At 41.4% G+C, this 22249-nt stretch overlaps 1 protein-coding gene across 1 annotated transcript in view; it reads right to left on the bottom strand.

Annotated features, from left to right (window-relative positions):
• Positions 1–1594: 1594 nt before the first annotated feature.
• The window catches only part of LOC128991023 (solute carrier organic anion transporter family member 5A1-like), a 90406-nt gene continuing 69751 nt past the window's right edge, over positions 1595–22249 (bottom strand). Inside the window, exons 9-18 of the mRNA XM_054413731.1 lie at positions 10460–10567; positions 9485–9594; positions 8740–8869; positions 7921–8085; positions 6704–6902; positions 5671–5843; positions 4536–4728; positions 3727–3915; positions 3244–3398; positions 1595–2907 (exon numbers count right to left, since the gene is read on the bottom strand). Coding sequence (XP_054269706.1) covers positions 2801–2907; positions 3244–3398; positions 3727–3915; positions 4536–4728; positions 5671–5843; positions 6704–6902; positions 7921–8085; positions 8740–8869; positions 9485–9594; positions 10460–10567 — 1529 coding nt within the window. The 3' untranslated portion in view covers positions 1595–2800. The remainder of the gene's footprint in view (positions 2908–3243; positions 3399–3726; positions 3916–4535; positions 4729–5670; positions 5844–6703; positions 6903–7920; positions 8086–8739; positions 8870–9484; positions 9595–10459; positions 10568–22249) is intronic.

Raw genomic sequence — 22249 nt, forward strand, 5'->3', positions numbered from 1 at the left:
ACAGGTTTCCCTTAGTTTTTGATTAAAGAGATGTTGTACAAGTGCAACATTTAATAGTTTGAATTTAGTAAAAATAATTGACCATTTACTTCATGGGTCGCCGGAAGACTGCCCCCCCCCCGACAACTACCTAACCTAACCAACCAAACTTGCTGTAACATTTCAAGATTCTGTTTGAGATTCCCCACATGCCTTTTCTGTTGTCAAACGGAATTATTGGTTAGTTGGCAGATTTCGTGATGTCACGTTTCACCTGGGGGGGCGGGGGGGGGGGGGTAGTATTCTGCATCCCCTACTTTATCGCTTAGCCACAAACCCCACAAGATTAAATTAAATTTCTTGCTCACAAGGATTATTATGCTCTAAATTTTAAAAGCAAGCTTTATTCTGAAACGTTAACATATTTTGTGATTTAAATCAACAAAAAAAGAGACTTGTTCAACAACATGCTTTGATAATTTAAACTACTACTTAAATTGTCTATTTCAAGCAATGAGGGAATGATAACTATATGCTAATTCAAATTCACTAACTAAAAGCGTAGTGAACATTATTCAAACCGATACAAATATATTTCACAATGTATAGTTACCGTTTTACTTGATTTTCTAAAGTGATATTTAAAAAATATGCCTATTCTTTTTTAACATTATGTCGGTTAACAGATATTTTAAAAATCTAAATCTTTAGTGAGGCAAATGTTTTGATATATTATGAGCTTATCTAAGTTTGTACAAAAGGAAGATCAACTTTCACTAAGTAGGCCTACTACTAAAATTACAAAAAAAAACCTTAAACTAATTAACCTATAAAGAGATTTTTTCTAAGGTAAAATATATGTAACAGTCCTTCACAATGTTTGATTTACACATGTCATAAGGTTTATAGAAGAGTAGAACTAGGAAGTGAGTTTATAGAGGTTTTGTGTGCTTGTGTAACTTAATTAACGATAAACATAAACACATTGTGTTTAACATCTTCATTTAATTAGATTGCAGTTCAAGTTTCATTACCAAACTGCAATGTTCCAAAAGGCTAGGTTTTTGTTACCCATTCAACATTTAAATGACCATTTACCCTTGTGTGTAGCATAGCACTTAGCAAATAGTATAGAGGCTTAGTAAAACGACTAGAAAAATATCATCGATTGTATTTTACATAGTTTGTTAATTTATATACCTGTACTTATAATTCAATTTCTGACATCTGTTGATCATGAAAATTAGTTCGTGTAGTAAAAAAAAACAATATAGCAATTCTGTGACATAGAGACAAAAAATATAATGAGTATTTGTCTATGATAAAATATGATTGAATCGATAACTATAACCAGTTTTGGAGTAACATATAGACTACTGTTTTAAGTACAGAAAAACTTATTATATTTTTGACAAAAAACAACGCTTATAAACAGCCTAAAGCCTTTCTGAACGATTTTAAAGGTATTTATAATGATCATAGCATATGTGATAAATATTTGGTACACTTAAAATGTAATACATTTTAGAGTTTATACAAAAAATTCTTGCGATCTTTGTGCTCCAACTTAGTTGAACAATGATAGTGTTTTGATCAGGTAAGGTAAGTATTAATCTAGTAGCAATGTATAATTTATTACAAAAAACATAAAAATAATTACTTACACTATTTATTTTCTATTTGGATTTTGCTCAACTTGTGAACGTAAACTGTCAAATCACCACATAACCTATAAGGTATAAAAAATTGATAAAAATAGGAAACAGCCTATAATAATGAAAGACACTACCGGAATATGATAATTAAAAAAATTAAAGAATTGATCGAGATGAAAGTCTAACACTCAATTTCTTCATATTCACTACCACATCACACCAATCAATACAAATAAATATACATTTAGCCTACCAAAACCCTTCAACGTGCAGATATTGGTCCATCTATCAATTATTTAAAAATAAAAGTTAACATTTTTATACATTATGTACAAATTTGCCAACAATACGGTTCTAGATAACAGAAATATCACAATTTCATCACGACTTGACTTGAACAGAAAATTGAAATATAACAAGAACACAACTGCATAAGTACTCATTTGAAGTTTTCACTTGGAGATATTTTAACGTAAACGTCGCTTTCAATACAATTTGTAACAACACTAATAATTTAACTATTTTGTTCAAAAATCACGTATTTGTAACCCTTTCTTCGCTTTTAATTTAATTTACTAAATCAAATATCACATAGCTTTTAAGGAAACAATATTAATTGAAGTTAGTAAATCCTCCTTAAGCCATGTACAGAAAATAACACAGCTAAAAATTGGTTGAGCAAAAGTGAAATTATGAAACGCTAGAGAATGAAGTGAAGATGATACTTAAAAGCTAAAAATATAAGTTTGTTGAACTGTGTACTCTGATCAAGGTTGATAATAAGATTAAACGTTCAACAAACTTTATAAACATTCGGATATGAACTATAAGATTTCATCCTTGACAGTCATTTCACGACACAGAAAAAAAATATTGTACGATAAAAAAATATTGTACGATAAAAAGCTGTGAAAAATTACACCACAAAAGGGTCGACAGCTAACAAATCTACCGAAGCGGTTGAATTGTTTAAAATGTGAGTCAAAACCGCCGTGAAGCACTCTCAAGCATCGTTACCGTAGTACTTTAAATTGACTTTTCCATGTTTGTAAAAAAATTACAAAAATGTAAACTACCGTAATTTAAAATAAAAACAAAAGTTTGTGCTATAAAAACCTATTAGTGCTAGTCTGTACAAAAAGAGGCGACGCTAGTGCAGTAGTGTTTCACGTAGATTCTCCACTGGTTGACTCTGGTTGACAGAGGGGGGCTCGAGGGGGGTCGTCACATGGAGAACTGGCTGCTGACGTTGTGGGGGGCTTCTCCTCAAACACTGTAACCAGAAAAGCTCATGATGTGTATGCGGAATTAAAGAACTTGGATTGTGTAGAAAGAGAAACTTTGTAATGTAAGGGTGTCAAAAATTTTACTGTTAGTATTAACAAGTTTCCTACATTCAGCTATTTATTCCAGTAAGTTTTTTTTCACGTCCAAGAATGCTAGTCTCAAACCTGGAACTATTTTTACACCTTACTTTAAGTTCAGCCTATAGGGTCAGTGCATTATAACATGAATAGTCAATTGGTGATTGGGGGTTTGAGCCCAGGACCTAAAGAACCGAAGTTCTGCTCTAGACCAGCTCGCTCCCAATATTACAGGTGAAACTCACGTTTGTCCAGACTGATGATGGAGCCGGAGGTGACCAGATCCCCGACGGCCGCAGTTGGTTGGTCTTCCAAGTGTTTGTGTCTTCTGATCAGCCACCAATCCACCAGGAACAGCGACAATGCTAGGATCTTGATACCACAACAGAGTCCCACATACCTGTAATGAGACTACAATCTTACAAACTCATTACAATACCACTGATATATACACAACAATCACTGATATGTACATACAAGCACTCACCGCTTTGTCATTGAAGTTGAAGTTTCTTCTGTGTTCTGTAGTGAATGAAGTAGGATGCCTACATTTCTTAGGGTAAGCCTGCTAATCCTATTCTTTCTCTCCCCTATTTACAGGCAATAAGCCCTGTCTCTTCAAACCTATCTCGTAAATATATTATACTTGATTTAACCTGGTTCTGAACACCTAATATAGTATTTCCGGACAAAAAAAAATTAAAGGGATTAGGAATGCATGTTCTGACCTGTAACGGAACTGCTCAATGTCGTACAGCAGACAACGCCCAGCCTTCTCTCCACAGGTAGACTTCCAGAACAGACAAGTGGAGTCTATGAGGTTGCCAAACAATATAGGAGCAGGGATATAACCAAACAGACGGAAGATCACAAACTGCATTCCTAGGGCAAACGATCTCTCCTCCTCATTGACTGACCTGGAAGCATTAAATGAATTAGAAAAATTAAGTTGACAAGCAATAAAGCAAACTAAAGCACTGAATCACTATTCCATGGCCATTTCTGTCCAAGTTGAGATTTGGCCGCAACAACAACTGCTGTCCATCTCTCTATCTTCTGTCTTTTCCACTGCTGCCCCCACTTCTACGGTATCCTTAGTGACACTATCCCACATCTTTCCTTGGGCGTTCCTATGGTCGTTTCCCTTCTGCCTTTCCTACAATTGCTTCTCTTGAAATGACCAAAGCACTCAACACTGTTAACTTCATTTGGTTGCTCTAAGTGAGTAAGCTATCAGGACATTTAAAGCCTTGAAAGTTTAGCTAAAAGAGAATAAATTCTTTCAAGAAAATGTTTAGAAACAATCTTGAGATATTTTTGAACATCAAAACAGCTGTATGTGGCATTCACTCCACCACAGGGCCAATCATTCATTGATCAGCCCCTTTCTTTCTTACACAACACTTTTTACCCTTCATTGCACTTTTAGGAATAAAAAAAAGTGTCATGATCAAAGATCAATAATTTGGTTGAGAGTGCAAGATCAACACAAATTGCCTACAAATTTATTTATTAATTTACCTTTTGGATCCCTTACCTCAGTACTATCATGAGAAGAGGCATTTGTGTTACAGCGACCACAAACGTCATAAAGAACAACAACATGAGAAATGGGAAGATAGTGCGACAGGAGGAATTACATGGTCCTGCAGTAGCTACAGGCACAACTGTCACCTCTCCCAGCTCTGAGGAGAACGGAGCAGTAACTGAGCTCAGGTTACCATGGATACCTGTAACACAACAACAGTATGAGAAATGGGAAGATGGTGCGATAGGAGGAGTTGCATGGCCCTGCAGTAGCTACAGGCACAACTGTCACCTCTCCCAGCTCGGAGGAGAACGGAGCATTAACTGAGCTCAGGTTACCATGGATTGGATACCTGCAATGCAATACATCAACAATATGAGAAATGGGAAGATAGTGCAACAGGAGGAATAAGAGCCATAAAATCAATGTTAATTTCAAACAGCGGCTGAAGAGTTATTTACAATCTCATAATGTTTTTTAAAATACCAAAGTGATTGTAATTCAAATATCTAGGGCACTAAGGAATTATAAATTTTGTCATAGTTTTAAATTGTTTTATGAGTTAGAACGTCTAGGCTCCAAGGACTCTTAAACTTCCAGTCAGATCAGGTCTGAAATGACGACTTTGGTAAGTACTACAATCAGTTTGAGTTTGTACAATATTACTGTACAGTGTACACATTGTCTTTCACTATCGTATCTGAGGGCGAAATAGTTTTTTCTTACCATGGATAAATTGTGATCGTCCCCTGCAGTCGTGGAGGAATTGCGAACGACTCCTGCGGTTTTAATGAAATGTTTGAAATCAAGAAAGACTCTTGCAGTCAAATCATAATAGTGAAAAGTTCATGAGACCAAATCGTTAGCCGAAAATCAAGAATCTTGGACACCTACGATATGAATTATCTGACTTACGCTTTCGCATAAAATTATCTGGCAGGAACCGATCTCTCTGGCTAACTGTTAAGTAGAAACAGACTCTGTCCACAGACCCTTAAGTAGAGCCCAGAACCCCTCGTATCAAAATGTGTGTGTGAAAGCATTTAATCGTTAATACAGGGCAATCTGGTCAATGGAAACAAAAAAACAAACCTCAGCTCCAAAGTCTAACACAAATGTAGAGTAGTAAGAGTGAGGTACATACAGGCACAGTTGGTGTAGTTGGAGCGAGAGCTGAGCTCCGTACAGCCGGCGTGACACGGACTGAAGTATGTGAGGCCATTGTTGCCACACACAGGCTCTACGTCCGTAGTATGACATTCACAGCCAAAGTTACAGGCCGCAGTCAGGTTCACTTGGAATGGCTCGGCTCTGGAGCTGTATCAACACAAGCTATTAGCAACAGCCACTGTAGCAAAATAAAAAACTATAAATAAATAAAATAATGATAAGTTACAGACAATTTTAACTCAAAATGAGCGACAAGCAGTATACAAATGGCGACCATAAGATAGTAGGCATTTTAAGCCAAGTATGAATAGAGATGAGTGGCACGATCTTGTAGTCTTGTTAGTGACTAAGGCAGACATATTCCTTAGATACAGCTGATAATTAATAGCCCATACAGCCAATGGCAAAATATTAAGTAGCACATTTTACGATTTTACACCTAGTGGATCCATGTATAACTTAAACTCCATGAATAGTGGGACTTATTCTTAATTGAATAACTTCTAATCAAGTTCTTTACAAATGTTTCTTGTATTTTAGCGAATTTTGATAAACAGTAGTAGGTCTAAGCTTATTTCTTTGCGCTTGTGATGTTTTAATTGGCAAACCAAGAATTAGTTACGCCTCTGATAGAAAATGAAAACTAAAACAAACGAAAATGAATAAACGGTCCCAGGAAGTCGATAGTACTGCAGCATAAATATCACATATTCTTCACGTACCCTGTGGGGGGACACAAACTTTGTTTTATAGGAAGAGAGAACAAACAAACGTTGAAGAGGAAAGATTTTAAATTATATGTTTCTGTTATTATACTCTTAGGTTTCAATACTTGGAAGTACTTGGAACTTTCATCAGTGATATTATTGTACCCTAACCATCTTCCAAAGTGTACTCCAAGACAAAGTACTTCAATAAATGACACAACAATGGAACAATTTTATTCCATTTTAACTTTGACACAATTAAAAAATATCACTTTTCTAGAAAAGGGGCTCTTTTTTTACCTGTTGTAGTAAGGGATTGTTGTGCCAGCCATTTTGACGTTGTCACAACCCAGGAAGAAGAGAAGTCCGTAGCAAGACAGACAGATTGTGTTAGAGATGAGAACAAACTGCACAGCGCCCTTGGGCTTCAGCTCAAACCTCTTCAACAAACAGCCTCCCATGAAGATGCCTATACAGGCACCTGGTATGGCGATTGAACCTGGGAATGTGTCAATTATTAGCTAAGTAAAAGTTTGTAAGGTAAGAGAAATCACAGAGGAAGTCTTGATAAAGATAAAATCTTCTATTTAAGTGTATATTGGACAACAGTACATTTATGAATTGATGAACTACCAAAATCGATCCTTTTCATAACCAAACCAGCAGCCTTTGCACATAAATACTAATGTTTTTAACTAGCCAGCTAATTTTAGGGGTTTGTGGACCAGTCAGGTCGGGACGGGTAAGAAATTTTTATTTGGGTCTCAGACCAAATTCAGGTTGGGCCAGAGTTAGTTTGGTTTGGGGAATGTTGATTTTTTAAATATTAATTTTAAATACTAGCCTAAAATCTGATTATCTGATTTAAAGTACATTTTCTACTGCAATAACAGTGAAATTGAGAATATCTTCCGCGAACTCAGTGAGACAGAGCACAGCTTCTGAGGTTATGACGAAATCAAAACCTCTACCACATTACGGTGATATCACGAACGTCTTCCTAGGTTATGATGAATTTGTTTACATCTTCTGCAGTCGAGGAGTCTCCTGTAATCCCAGCAAAAACGTGAAAAATAACTGACAAGAGCGACAAAATCGTCAATTTTCGTGCATCTTCACAGACGCTTTTTCGGATCGCAAAAATAAAAGATTGGCTTGACTTGATTTGAAGATAAAATGGCTCGCACACCTCTCACTGACCCAACTTGAGCTTGGTCTGAACTATTTCCGACCCAAACCGATCACCCAAGCCAAATGTTGGCCCGACCTAACCTGAAAACATTGGGGACCTGAGTAGTATTTATCAAATCCTGAGTAGTAACTATCCCAATCAATTGAACCAGCAACCTCTAGATTTGAAGCCTGGCTTGCTTACAACCTAACTACTCGACTAAATTATTTAGTTTCTCACCAAAATGAAATAAAAACAACAAATTTTATTTTATTTTCTTTTATTAAATTCTGTAGAAAAATGAAAATGTTTGTTTAAATACAACTTACTGTAAAACTGTGATTACCTGTGAAGACGCTTGCCTGGCTCTTCCCCAAGCTGAATTGAGTCTCCAGATACTTGGGCAGAAACACCACAAACCCTGACACAATGACCAGCTCCATACAGGCTCCCAGACAGGTGACCACGTACACTGGGTTACACAGGAGTCTCCACATGGACATTGGGATGTCTGCAACACGGTTCAGTAGTTAACTGCATTGTACTTTCACTTGGCTCATTTACTCCCCACCTGGTATTTATGTCCCACCTTCACAACCTAGTACACTAGGCTCCTTCCCGGAAATATTTTACATATTACTTCAGACTAGACTAGAAGGTTGCGGTGTTCACTTACATAAAATCTATCGGTGATTGGCAGGACTAGAACATAAGACACCAGGGACCGAAGCAACACATCCTACCACTTGACCAGTCTACTCCTCCTATCTACCAAGACAAGACTAATCATAAGATTATAGGATCACAAGATCATGGGGATAGGAATCAGCTATAATAGTAGTGGAAAAAGTCAAGAACACAGTGCTGATCTCAGATTTGAAACTTGGCCACGACAAAAGCTCGTTTGAGACACAGAATTACAAAAAGCCTCATATAATACATGTACTTTATGAAAGATGCTTTGTCAAACAAGCTCATTTAAAAGCCTGTATTACCTGCTCTTCATTGAGCTGAAAAAATTTGGTGCAATTAAAATCCACTGTCAACAACGTATTCTCTTAGGTTCAAAATTAGAATGTACGAAAATGACCCTGGGAGTGTTCCGATGGCTAACAATTAGCTTCATTATCTATAAACTGACCATTTTAAGGTATGATGTTCTTACCTTTGACATCCTTGCCGTAGCCAGAGTCGCTGCGGTTGCCGGGCTGTTGAGGTGTGGACGTCTCAGGGGGTCGGCCCGTCAGACCGGAGTTTGTTGACTTCTCCATTAACCTGATCTTCTCCTTCTCTCTCTGAAAAAATCACATAGCGATCAATTTGGACTTATCAAAAGGTAAGCTAGCTGTGCTATTCCCTTTTCCAAAAATCACAATTCTAACCTAGAGCCGTTCCTTAAAAGAAAATTGAAAATCGGTGAAGTAGTTTTGGATTTAACAAACAATAACAGCAATGTAAAACACTGTTTCATATAAAAAATATTAATTGTAAACCTTTAAATAGTGTTTCACAATTTCCAGATCATTCTAGAAAGCAACTTAAGTAATCCAAGGATTTCTTTATAGAAACAGAGTTCAGCTAGTTCATGTAAGACATGGCTTACTACTACCCAAAACAGCCACACAACCTAACAACTGGCACGCTGATCTAGAATATAATGTATCAAGATGTTTAAAATTGCTTGCTAAATGTTTGCCAACACCGTGAGCCTAAATTCCAAAATGCTGTGCTTTCGATCACACAAGTTCCTAGAATCACGTTGTTTCTACTTTTGCTTGTAGAAGATTATTACTTTAAGATCAATGTAAGAGGAAATAAAATTTATTTATATCATGAATAGCAAGAAACTAATTTTTATGTAACAGTACGTTTTAAACAAATTTGAAATAAGAAAGTATTCTAAAGCTTACCGTGAGAACTTTAGGGAAGGAGAAGAATGGAATGGCTACGATGATAAGCAGCAAACCACAGACGAGGAATCCTCCCCACCACATGCCGACCCAGTGGCGATCACCAGGACCTGAAACATTTAGCTCATTTACTTGTTTTGTTTTAAAAAAAGACTATAAATTGGAAATTGGTAAACAATACCTACATTTATGCAATCAAAGCGTTGCGGTCAAATATTGCATAAATGCAGGTGTTTTATACCAATTTATAGTACTTAAATGCGATCAGGAGGCTAAAAATCAATATAATAAAAATGAACGATGGGATGAATTTTTGTGGGAAAATTAGAATGGAATGGTCTTAAAATTAAAATTCAATTTAAATTTTACATGTAGCACTTACAAGCACTTACAAAGAAGAAATGTGTTACTGGTGTAATGCATGAAATATGAGGACTGTCTTGAGGAAAAAAATCAATTACGCTATAACTTTCATTCTCCTTATGTCTGTTAAATTTGCACCTATAAACAAAACTAAATATTTGAAGCCAATTTTATATACTTTAACAAGATACAGAACTTATCTGTAAAACTTCTAGATATATTTTATAACCATCTTTTTGGGAAATTGCCCAGTCCCTGTCCATTAAAACCAAACTTTATTAACTTTGAACATACTTGAAACATACAACCAAGGGGAAACATACTTAAAAACTAATTTTTCTCACTAGGATTTACCGATTCTTATTTCGGCAAAAGGTTAGAATATTTAACTAACCACAGCTTGATTAACCTCCAGGTGGAAAACAAGTCAAGATAAGTTTCAACAACCGAAGGAGTAGGAAATTAAAACAAATTTTACTATTATTTTCAAATCAAACGAGAAGAATTTTTTTTTTAATTACAAAAATGTGGTTTAACTGTACAATTCCAACATGCTCAAGTACAACTGGCTTGATCTTTTAGGAATTAATGCAACAAAAATGTTTATGTTACCTATATCGATAGCTATGTTCCCTAAGGCATCCATGTGGAAGGACAGCAGATAGGCTCCCAGAAGGAACCCCAGCACTGGTCCAAATGCAGCCATGCTGTACATACAACCTGAAACAACCAAGCTAAACTTGTAACTTATTTAGTTTGTGAGGTACCAAATTTTAAAGGGGGTAAAAACGTATTGCTAGTCAACAAACACCATAACTTACCCGATTTTTTATCCACAACATCCTACTCCTAGGCCTATGTGTTGGCCATAGCTTGGGCTATGGGCCAAAGAACGTAGGCCTACTTTTAATAACAGTGAAGTACACAAACACACCCACAACGATATATTTATTCATAATAGCACTCCGTTTCACATAATAAAGTTAAAACGACCGGTTTTACGAATATTTAACGCCGATGACAACATCACTTAACCTCGAATGGTGTTTGTTGACCAACGACAGACGACAACTAGACCGGCTCAACAGGTGAATTTCCGATCAGCTGTTGGCTAGTTCTCGAACTCACCACCAGAGCGATTAAGCCTCGACCGAGGAAATCATGATTTGAGCCGGACAAGATTATTCGCTGTTTGACCACCGACTAGCTCGCACGGGTTTACGAATACAACGAAACGACACTACGATATTATTACGAAGGTTAGCTACCATATTAGTTAGGCCCATTTTGACGTTTTACATTATTTCTGTTTTATCTTACGCATAATTATCTTACTATACCTTATCGTTTTCTTAATATTCCGTTTCGAATTATTAAATTTAATATCTTAACTTTGAGTCTTGACCCGCCAGTTCCTGCCTGCCAATGGACTAGCGGTGGCTATCGTTTATTTAATTTTAATTCATTAGTTTCGAAATTACGATTTCTACGTTCGCTCAACAAATAATTATCACGTCCAAATTATATCTCGTTTTCACCGTTTTAATACCCCGAGACTCGTCGTCTGAGTTCTAAACCCCGTCTTTGGCGGGTGAAAGAATCGAGTCTTGGGAGCAGGCTGATTTGAACAATCAGCTACGTAAATTAATACTAAATTTATTTTAAACGACATCACGATAAATTCTCCGTCCAATTGTATCAATTAGGCCCCGACGACTCTGTAGGAATTGTTTTGCCTTTTATTCGATATTAGATCAATTACCAACGTCTTCAACTAATTAGTTTAAAGTTCATTACGAGTATTTAAATCACATTGGCTTAAGATTGGATACTTGTCAGCCCTACAGAGTCATACTAAAAGTTAGGCAAAATTTATCAAAACACGTTAGCGAAGGCGAGGATGAAATAGCTCCAACTGAGCGTCTGCAGGATTTCCTGAGCGCTTCTAGAGCTCTGAGCCTTCGATTAAATTTTAATAAATTGATCAGTCAAAGCCGTGACAACTTCGTATCGACCCCTGGATTTTTCTCGGCTCCTTCTGAGCACTCCGGGGAAGAAATTTGAGTGTGGCTGGTTCTAGGGGTAGGCCTAGCCTGACTTAGGTGAATATTAGTTTATTCCCCCCCCTAGAATTTTGCGTCACATCTCTGGCGCCCGAACAGGGACTCGAAAACACGGTTTTGGACTTTGAAATTTAGACGAAATGACTGGAGAAACAAAATCAACGACTTCGAGTACCCCGACGACTATTGCCCGACCCGATACGCTACCGATCGGCCACGTGACTGTATCCACGGTGGGAATTCAAACGTCAACGACGACCACGACCACGACGACGATCTCCCAAATACCTTCGACGATGGAGAGCATCCCGAAATCACCGTTGGACGACTCACGCGTCGGCTGGATTCATACTCTGAGCAAACAGCTCCTGATAGCCGAGATGAGTAAATATCATCTAGAAACTGAGGGTAGCGTTGCCGAACTTCGCAAACGGTTTTGTGATTATTGGAAGAACCCGTTGGGAAGCATCGGTCAGCCGATGAACCCGACGGCGATAGCGGCATCGGGGCCTACAGCCTCGACAGTCTACGATACGCAAATCCAACAGTGGCTGGCACCTCCTTCCGCGTACCAGGAGATGGCCAGCGTTCGAGAAATGCTCGGAGTCTCTCCGAACGCTTCTGAGTCCGTTCGACGAGCCCTCGCGGCGTTGGTAAAGCGTCCGGCCTACATCCCGTCGACCGGGGAAGACATCCTATCGTACCCCGTGCCCTTCGGTCTACCGACGGAACGCGAATCCCGCGCGATGTTTGGGAGTCACGAAGAACGGCCAACTACTTACCTGACGTCGCACGACCTGACACTTCCTCGACAGCCTATCATACCGTCACAAGCCCAGACGATGCGCCGCGGTTACGAAGACCGGACCAACGAGCAACGGACCCACCTTCCGCATCACGGGTTCGAAGACCGGACAAACCAGTGGTCACAACCCATGGACGTCGCGATTCCAACCCGACTTCTCAACCTCACGTCCAGACAACCCCAACCCGTGGGGTGGGACGAGAGTGGGAGACGACACGCCGTCGTTGTGCAATCGGGTCCGCAAGTGGAATCTGCGGTTTGACGGCAAGAAGGACCCGGTCTCGTTTCTGGAACGTCTGGAGGAGTTGGCGGAAGCCTACTCGATCGACCTCAACGAAGTGACGAAGGCGTTGCCGGAACTTCTTCACGGCCCGGCATTGCTTTGGTATCGGAACTGTCGCGGCAGCTGGCGGACGTATCAAGATTTCAAACGTCAGTTCGAAGATCAATACCTCCCTCCATTATATCGACAAGATCTAGACGACGAGGTAAGGCGACGTACACAAGGCGAGCGCGAATCCATTCGTGACTACGTCGTCGCGCTCTCAACGTTGATTCGGAGGAGCGGTACGTTCTCGCAGCAGGGTAAACTCGACCTCATATACCGCAACATGCGCCCGGAGTACAAACTCGTCTTACGTCGTACCGATTTTTGTACTCTGGAGGAGTTGCTGGAAAGAGCTGAGGGGTACGAGGCGTATGTACGTTGCCGACAGACCTTCCGTCCGCCGCCACCACCTTCGATGTCGCTGATCCCGGAAACCGCCTACGTTCGAGATCGGAAAGTCGACCGGGTCTACAACAGCGCGGCGATTGATCGCTGGTCGGACGACCATGCCGAGGAATCCGAGGTGACGGCCAGGTCACGACCTGGTAAACCCTTGGAGGACGGCTGCAAGAGAACGACGTTTGCTCGGTCCAACTCCCGCGACCCTTCGCCACGAGACGATTATAGGCGAAGGCGGACGCCCGACCCTACGAGGACCAGATTACCCGGCACGGTAGACCAACGGTCGGCAAACTCACGGCGATTCGTGTGCTGGAACTGCGACGAAACCGGACACCTATTCCGTGAGTGTACGAAGCCCAAGGTCCTGCGTTGCTACCACTGCAAAAGAGTAGGCACCTCGACGCGTCGCTGCAACTGCGGCTCGGGAAACGGACATCGGGTTCAGTCTGCGGGAGGTCGCCTGAGCCCCGTAGAACGAAACGTCGCACGACCTCCGAGGAGTGGAATCGCTGGCTTGGCTTCATAACGGAATTCACGGGAACCGTCAACCGCGAACGCGCCCCCAGAGATGACCGACCCTTCGTCGACGTGGTCATCTCAGGTGAGACGTTCAGCGCCCTCGTAGATACCGGCTCGTCGGTCAGTCTGATTGGAGATCGCGCCGTACGTCACCTTCGGACGTGCGGCAGCGTACCCGACCAGGCTGACGTCAACCTACGCATGGCCAACGGAGCGAGTTGCCGTGTCTCGGATCGGTACAGAGTGGACGGTGAAATCGCGGGCCAGACGTATTCGTGGGATGCCCTACATGTCCCGAACCTGAGTGTGGAGGTGGTACTCGGCATTCGGTGTATTACTGACCTCGCTCTTGTCAGTGTACACACCGCTGTACGAAACCTCCGCAACGACGACGTTCCCCCGTCCTATCCGGTAAACGCCCTCGAAAATTTGACCTCCGAAGAAGACGCGAGACTCACAGAATTCCTGGAACGCGAACTACCACTGTTTGACGACGTTTCGGGGAAGACGGCGTTGGCTGAGCACACGATACGGCTCAAAGAAAACGCCGCTCCCGTCAAGCAACGGTATTATCCCAGGAATCCCGCGATGCAAGCTATCATCGACGAAGAGGTGGCGACGATGCTCCGCGATGGTGTTATCGAACCATCGGATAGTCCTTGGAGTTCGCCAGTCGTGCTGACGAGGAAGAGCAACGGCAAATTTCGTTTCTGCATCGATATGCGCAAAGTTAACGAGTGCTCTGTCCCCGACGCGTATCCGCTGCCCAGAATCAACGCGATTCTGGAGAAACTAAGTACACTGGACTTAAAACAAGGCTATTGGCAGGTGCCGTTAGCGAAGGAAAGCCGACCGATTACCGCGTTCACCGTACCCGGGTTAGGCCTATTCCAGTTTACGGTAATGCCCTTCGGACTCCATTCCGCCGGAGCGACCTTTCAACGCCTCCTGGACAAGGTCATCGGTCCGGAGCTTGAGCCGAAGGTGTTCGCCTACCTCGACGACCTCGTTGTGGTGTCCGCCACGTTTACTGAGCACTTGCAGATCCTCCGGGTGGTCTTCGAACGCCTTAGAAAGGCTGGCCTACGTTTAAACCCAGAGAAGTGTAACTTCTGCAAAAAGGAGCTCAGATATCTCGGACACGTCGTCAACAACGAGGGGATATCGACCGACCCAGAGAAGGTCCGTGCTATCGACGAGTTCCCACGACCTACGAACGGCAAAACCCTTCGAAGCTTTCTCGGTCTCGCGTCCTGGTACCGTCGTTTCGTGGACAGGTTTGCCCAAGTAACCGCCCCGATGCGACAACTGTTGAAGAAGAACGCTCGGTGGCTGTGGGGCCCTGAACAGGAGGACTCGTTCGAAGAACTAAAACGACGCCTCACCTCTGCTCCTGTCCTGGCCTGTCCCGACTTCTCGGTCCCGTTTGTCCTCCAGACCGACGCGTCGACCATCGGTCTTGGAGCCGCTCTCACACAGAACCAAGAATCCGGCGAAGTCGTAATCGCTTACGCTAGCCGACTGCTTACGGACCAAGAGAAGAACTATACAACGACGGAGTTAGAGTGTCTTGCGTTGGTTTGGGCGACCCGAAAATTCAAGCCGTACCTCGAGGGTTACAAGTTCATCGCAATAACCGACCACGTCGCGCTGAAATGGCTAATGAGGCTACACGAGCCTAGCGGACGTCTGGCGCGGTGGGTGATGGAACTTCAGCAGTACACCTTCGAGATCAAGTACCGGAAGGGAACCCTGAACCGCGTCGCCGACGCTTTGTCGAGGCAACCCGTGACCAACGAGGGCCAATCGGGCCTGGTCGCGGTGAGTCATCTCACATCGGAGGTGACAGACGCGCCTCGCGAGCGACGCACGACCAGACGCAGGGAACCGACGAGACCGGGAGACCAACGGAATGACACGACGCAATCCGACGCACGCCCCGACGAAGCCAACGACGTCCCTCCGACTGATTGGTACGACCGGTTGTACGCAGCTGTGACCGCGAACCCTCGACGCTATCCGCGATATCAAATCGTGGAGAACCGCCTTTACCGAACCTCCCAACGCCATGGGAGTGGTGGTAAGCTGTCCTGGAGAATGTGCGTTCCTCCAGGGCAAGTAGAGGCGGTACTACGACAGAACCACGATGACGCTACGGCAGGACACCTTGGTGTCAAGAAAACACTTTGCCGTGTAGGGCCCGAATATTTTTGGCCTGGATGGCGTCGGGAGACGAAAGCCTACGTGAGATCCTGTGATGCCTGCCAAAAGTACAAGGTGGCGCAGACGAAACCGGCAGGGAAGATGTACTTCCGGGCTCCGAAAGGTCCGTGGTACACGGTGTCCGCCGATCTAGTGGGTCCACTACCCAGGTCGGGAAAGGGCCACCGCTTCCTGCTGGTGATCCAGGACACGTACAGCAAGTGGGTTGAGTTATGTCCTATCGGGTCAGCAACGGCCAAGAACGTTGTCAGCAAAACTAAAGAGATGCTCCTTCGATACGGAGCACCTGAGTCCATAATCACCGACAACGGGACTCAGTTCGTTTCGAACCTCTTTAGGGACCTGGCGACGGATTGGGACATAACTTTCACGAACACAGCTCCCTACAGTCCGCAATCGAACCCAGTAGAACGAGTCAACCGTGTCGTGAAAACCATGATCTCTCAGTTCGTGAAGGAGAATCATAGGTCATGGGACGCCCATATCGCCGAGCTCCAGTTCGCCATAAACACCGCCGTCCACGATTCGACGGGTTACACGCCGGCGATGTTAACATTAGGCCGCGAACTCAGAGTGCCGAAAGCTGTCCGAGGGAAAACGTTGGAGGCGACACCCGACGTTGACGGACAGCCGACGCTCGCCGAAGTTCACGATAGACGAACGCAAGAATTCGGACGCATCTACGAGAAGGTCCACGCCAACCTCAAGACCGCCTACGAACAGCAGGCAAGGTACTACAACCTCCGCCGGCGGGAGGTGAGGTACCGCAACGGTGATCGCGTGCTGCGGCGAATTCACACGCTGTCTTCCGCGGCCGACGCCGTAGTCGGGAAGCTCGCGCCCAAGTTCGACGGGCCCTGCGAGGTTGAGGAGCGGCGTGGGGCCAACCTCTACACGGTGAGAGACGTGCGCACGGGGATGTCACACGTGGTTCACGTGAAGGACCTGAAGCCCTACCACCAACGTTGAGGGCCGAAGAATCATTACTCTACGTTCGATGATTCAGAAGTATTTTTTTTTTGTTTTACCGTTCATCCTTTTTTCCGATTTTACGAGAGGTGTTTTTATACCAGTTGGTTTTTATTTTCGTTTAAGAAGTCCTTTTTATTTTGTTTTCAAGAAGATTTTATATTGCTTCGTTTCTTTTTCCCTCTCGTACACGACCTCTCCCGATCTAACGCCATTTCTTTAGCTACCCCTTCTACGAGACCTTTGGACCAACCCCCCTTCGTTTGAAATCTTTTTTTCTCTTTTTTTGTGAAGTTGGTAAGGGGTGTGAGGTACCAAATTTTAAAGGGGGTAAAAACGTATTGCTAGTCAACAAACACCATAACTTACCCGATTTTTTATCCACAACATCCTACTCCTAGGCCTATGTGATGGCCATAGCTTGGGCTATGGGCCAAAGAACGTAGGCCTACTTTTAATAACAGTGAAGTACACAAACACACCCACAACGATATATTTATTCATAATAGCACTCCGTTTCACATAATAAAGTTAAAACGACCGGTTTTACGAATATTTAACGCCGATGACAACATCACTTAACCTCGAAATGGTGTTTGTTGACCAACGACAGACGACAACTAGACCGGCTCAACAGGTGAATTTCCGATCAGCTGTTGGCTAGTTCTCGAACTCACCACCAGAGCGATTAAGCCTCGACCGAGGAAATCATGATTTGAGCCGGACAAGATTATTCGCTGTTTGACCACCGACTAGCTCGCACGGGTTTACGAATACAACGAAACGACACTACGATATTATTACGAAGGTTAGCTACCATATTAGTTAGGCCCATTTTGACGTTTTACATTATTTCTGTTTTATCTTACGCATAATTATCTTACTATACCTTATCGTTTTCTTAATATTCCGTTTCGAATTATTAAATTTAATATCTTAACTTTGAGTCTTGACCCGCCAGTTCCTGCCTGCCAATGGACTAGCGGTGGCTATCGTTTATTTAATTTTAATTCATTAGTTTCGAAATTACGATTTCTACGTTCGCTCAACAAATAATTATCACGTCCAAATTATATCTCGTTTTCACCGTTTTAATACCCCGAGACTCGTCGTCTGAGTTCTAAACCCCGTCTTTGGCGGGTGAAAGAATCGAGTCTTGGGAGCAGGCTGATTTGAACAATCAGCTACGTAAATTAATACTAAATTTATTAATTCGAAACGGAATATTAAGAAAACGAAAAGGTATAGTAAGATAATTATGCGTAAGATAAAACAGAAATAATGTAAAACGTCAAAATGGGCCTAACTAATATGGTAGCTAACCTTCGTAATAATATCGTAGTGTCGTTTCGTTGTATTCGTAAACCCGTGCGAGCTAGTCGGTGGTCAAACAGTATGAGCTAACCTCATATGAGCTGTTGGTAAGGGGTGTGAGGTACCAAATTTTAAAGGGGGTAAAAACGTATTGCTAGTCAACAAACACCATAACTTACCCGATTTTTTATCCACAACATCCTACTCCTAGGCCTATGTGTTGGCCATAGCTTGGGCTATGGGCCAAAGAACGTAGGCCTACTTTTAATAACAGTGAAGTACACAAACACACCCACAACGATATATTTATTCATAATAGCACTCCGTTTCACATAATAAAGTTAAAACGACCGGTTTTACGAATATTTAACGCCGATGACAACATCACTTAACCTCGAAATGGTGTTTGTTGACCAACGACAGACGACAACTAGACCGGCTCAACAGGTGAATTTCCGATCAGCTGTTGGCTAGTTCTCGAACTCACCACCAGAGCGATTAAGCCTCGACCGAGGAAATCATGATTTGAGCCGGACAAGATTATTCGCTGTTTGACCACCGACTAGCTCGCACGGGTTTACGAATACAACGAAACGACACTACGATATTATTACGAAGGTTAGCTACCATATTAGTTAGGCCCATTTTGACGTTTTACATTATTTCTGTTTTATCTTACGCATAATTATCTTACTATACCTTATCGTTTTCTTAATATTCCGTTTCGAATTATTAAATTTAATATCTTAACTTTGAGTCTTGACCCGCCAGTTCCTGCCTGCCAGTGGACTAGCGGTGGCTATCGTTTATTTAATTTTAATTCATTAGTTTCGAAATTACGATTTCTACGTTCGCTCAACAAATAATTATCACGTCCAAATTATATCTCGTTTTCACCGTTTTAATACCCCGAGACTCGTCGTCTGAGTTCTAAACCCCGTCTTTGGCGGGTGAAAGAATCGAGTCTTGGGAGCAGGCTGATTTGAACAATCAGCTACGTAAATTAATACTAAATTTATTTTAAACGACATCACGATAAATTCTCCGTCCAATTGTATCAATTAGGCCCCGACGACTCTGTAGGAATTGTTTTGACTTTTATTCGATATTAGATCAATTACCAACGTCTTCAACTAATTAGTTTAAAGTTCATTACGAGTATTTAAATCACATTGGCTTAAGATTGGATACTTGTCAGCCCTACAGAGTCATACTAAAAGTTAGGCAAAATTTATCAAAACACGTTAGCGAAGGCGAGGATGAAATAGCTCCAACTGAGCGTCTGCAGGATTTCCTGAGCGCTTCTAGAGCTCTGAGCCTTCGATTAAATTTTAATAAATTGATCAGTCAAAGCCGTGACAACTTCGTATCGACCCCTGGATTTTTCTCGGCTCCTTCTGAGCACTCCGGGGAAGAAATTTGAGTGTGGCTGGTTCTAGGGGTAGGCCTAGCCTGACTTAGGTGAATATTAGTTTATTCCCCCCCCTAGAATTTTGCGTCACATCTCATACAGTTTTACTAAATACAATATCAATGGATACACCTTAAACGAAAGTAACTGGTTTACACATTTAGCAATAGGAAATCAGTTTAATAGATGAGTATCACGATTATTCTAAAAGCTATTGGAAAGTCATGCGCTATCCAAGTGTCTTAGGAACTTTTAGAATGTCAGGGTGGGCAAAAAATTCACACTTTTTCCCAGATTTCCTAGCAGCAACCGTGGTTTTACTGGTTGTGATTCAAGATCGCCAAGTGTAGCTTACTTTTTACTCAATATGTATAGCAGGGAAATTAATTTTGTTTTATCAGTCATAACTTATTTCACGAAGTTCCACTTGCTTCCATCTTGACATATCAAACTTCCAGAACGTAAGTGAGGAATTCTGAATTTGACATAATAATTCTTTATTTGGTCATAGTGATTTTTTTTTTTTTAGCAAATTTCCCTATAGGGAAGTAGCTATTACCGTAGGTCTCATGGTAAGACCTAGGCCCGGGACCGATTTACTTTTTCATTTTGATGTCCCCAGAGGCCAAAAACACCATTCGTTCAAATTTTTATATATCTATATATATATCTAATATATAAAATTCTCGTGTCACAGTGTTTGTCTGCAAACTCCTCCGGAATGACTTCACCGATTGTTATGAAATTTGGTGTGTAAATTCTGTAGGTATGCGAATCGGACGTAAACTATTTCCCATTTCGAAATTCTTAAAAGGGCTCCGCCCCAGTGGCTCTGGAGTTTCCCATGTTAACCTTATGAGAAATGGAATTAATGAATCTTAACAGCTGTTTCAATTAAACAAGTTGGTTCTGTTCTATGATGTTCAATAGCATTAAAGTTACAAGGATTACCAACAGGGTGCAGCACTATTATTTCTTTTAAATTTATGACAACAGCTAATTTGCAACCAAAAGGTGAGTGAGCGTAGCGAACGAACTTCAACCTGGAGGCGAGTGAGCGTAGCGAACGAGCTAACCTGAAGGCAAGTGAGCGCAGCGAACGAGCTCCAACCTAAAGGTGAGTGAGCGTAGCGAACGAGCTCCAACCCAAAGGTGAGTGAGCGTAGCGAACGAACTTCAACCAGGACGTGATTGAGCGATGCGAACTAGATCACCTTGAAAATTAAACGTAACGGTACTTTCTTTCCATCGGTCTGTCTTAGGGGAAACCTATAACTTAGGCGATACGAAGTTCGCCGGGTCAGCTAGTATATATATATATATATATATATATATATATATGTGTCCATCCGCACGATAACTTGAGTAATTTTTGTCCGATTTTGATAAAATTTGGTTTGAAGGTGTAAGGCGGGATAAACTCGAACGAGTTCGCGAACCAGCATGATCGGACTATGGAAACGGGGGTTTACAGGGGGTTTTATGGGGTAAAAATAGGGTTTTCCCATTTTTGACCCAAAAAAAATAAAATTTTGCAAAATATTTTCAAACCATTTTGTAGAGCTTAAAAAAACAAATAATTTAGTATGTTGAAGTGTTACTATGCGCCTAATGGTTACGGAGAAAATTCCAAAAAATGTAAATTTTAAATTCCCATGTTATTCTTATGGAGAATAAGTAAACTGTTGTAGTTTATTTGTTTATGAACATATTTTGATCAAATTTGGAAAATGTTTTTATTTCTTACTAACTATTAACATTAAAAAAAAAAGTTTTACCCTCCCTGATGCAGCAAACGTAAGTACCTGTTAAAATAATTCTATTTAAATAGGAAATAAATGTTAAATTTTTAAGTAGACATTTTAGTGTAAATCCAATCAGACATATGGAAATTCGCTTAGTCTGCAGGTTTGCTGCGGCGGGGGTATTTTTTTTTAAGAAGAATAAAACATGAAGCTAAAAAATATGTTTTAATAAGAATAAGAAATATTTATTTCCATTGATCTTTATAAAAGAAATAGGACATGTCATTGTTATTCATAGTTACAAGGTGGTGATTCAGTGTTTACAGTATAAAATATCTAAATTTAAATAGCCACTTACATGAAAATGAAAGCTTTATTTCAACTTACTCTTCAAAATCTAATATTTATTTCACAACTTAAAAAATTATCAATTTTGTAAAAGGGATTTTTAACAATCCAGTCATACAGTTTATTTAAAAAAATACTGTAAGAAACTAATTTTGCTTCTTCAGCAGCTTATTAAAAAACATTATACAATTTAATTTATGTGAATGTTTGGTTTTTGCCAATCTGTGCTGCAATATATCTATTTTATCCCTACCTCTTGTATAGTGATTGTGTAC

This window comes from Macrosteles quadrilineatus, unplaced genomic scaffold (assembly GCF_028750875.1).
Source record: "Macrosteles quadrilineatus isolate MER2022 unplaced genomic scaffold, UCM_ALF_1.0 Scaffold_3__2_contigs__length_128488019, whole genome shotgun sequence".
In the NCBI taxonomy this organism is placed as follows: domain Eukaryota; kingdom Metazoa; phylum Arthropoda; class Insecta; order Hemiptera; family Cicadellidae; genus Macrosteles; species Macrosteles quadrilineatus.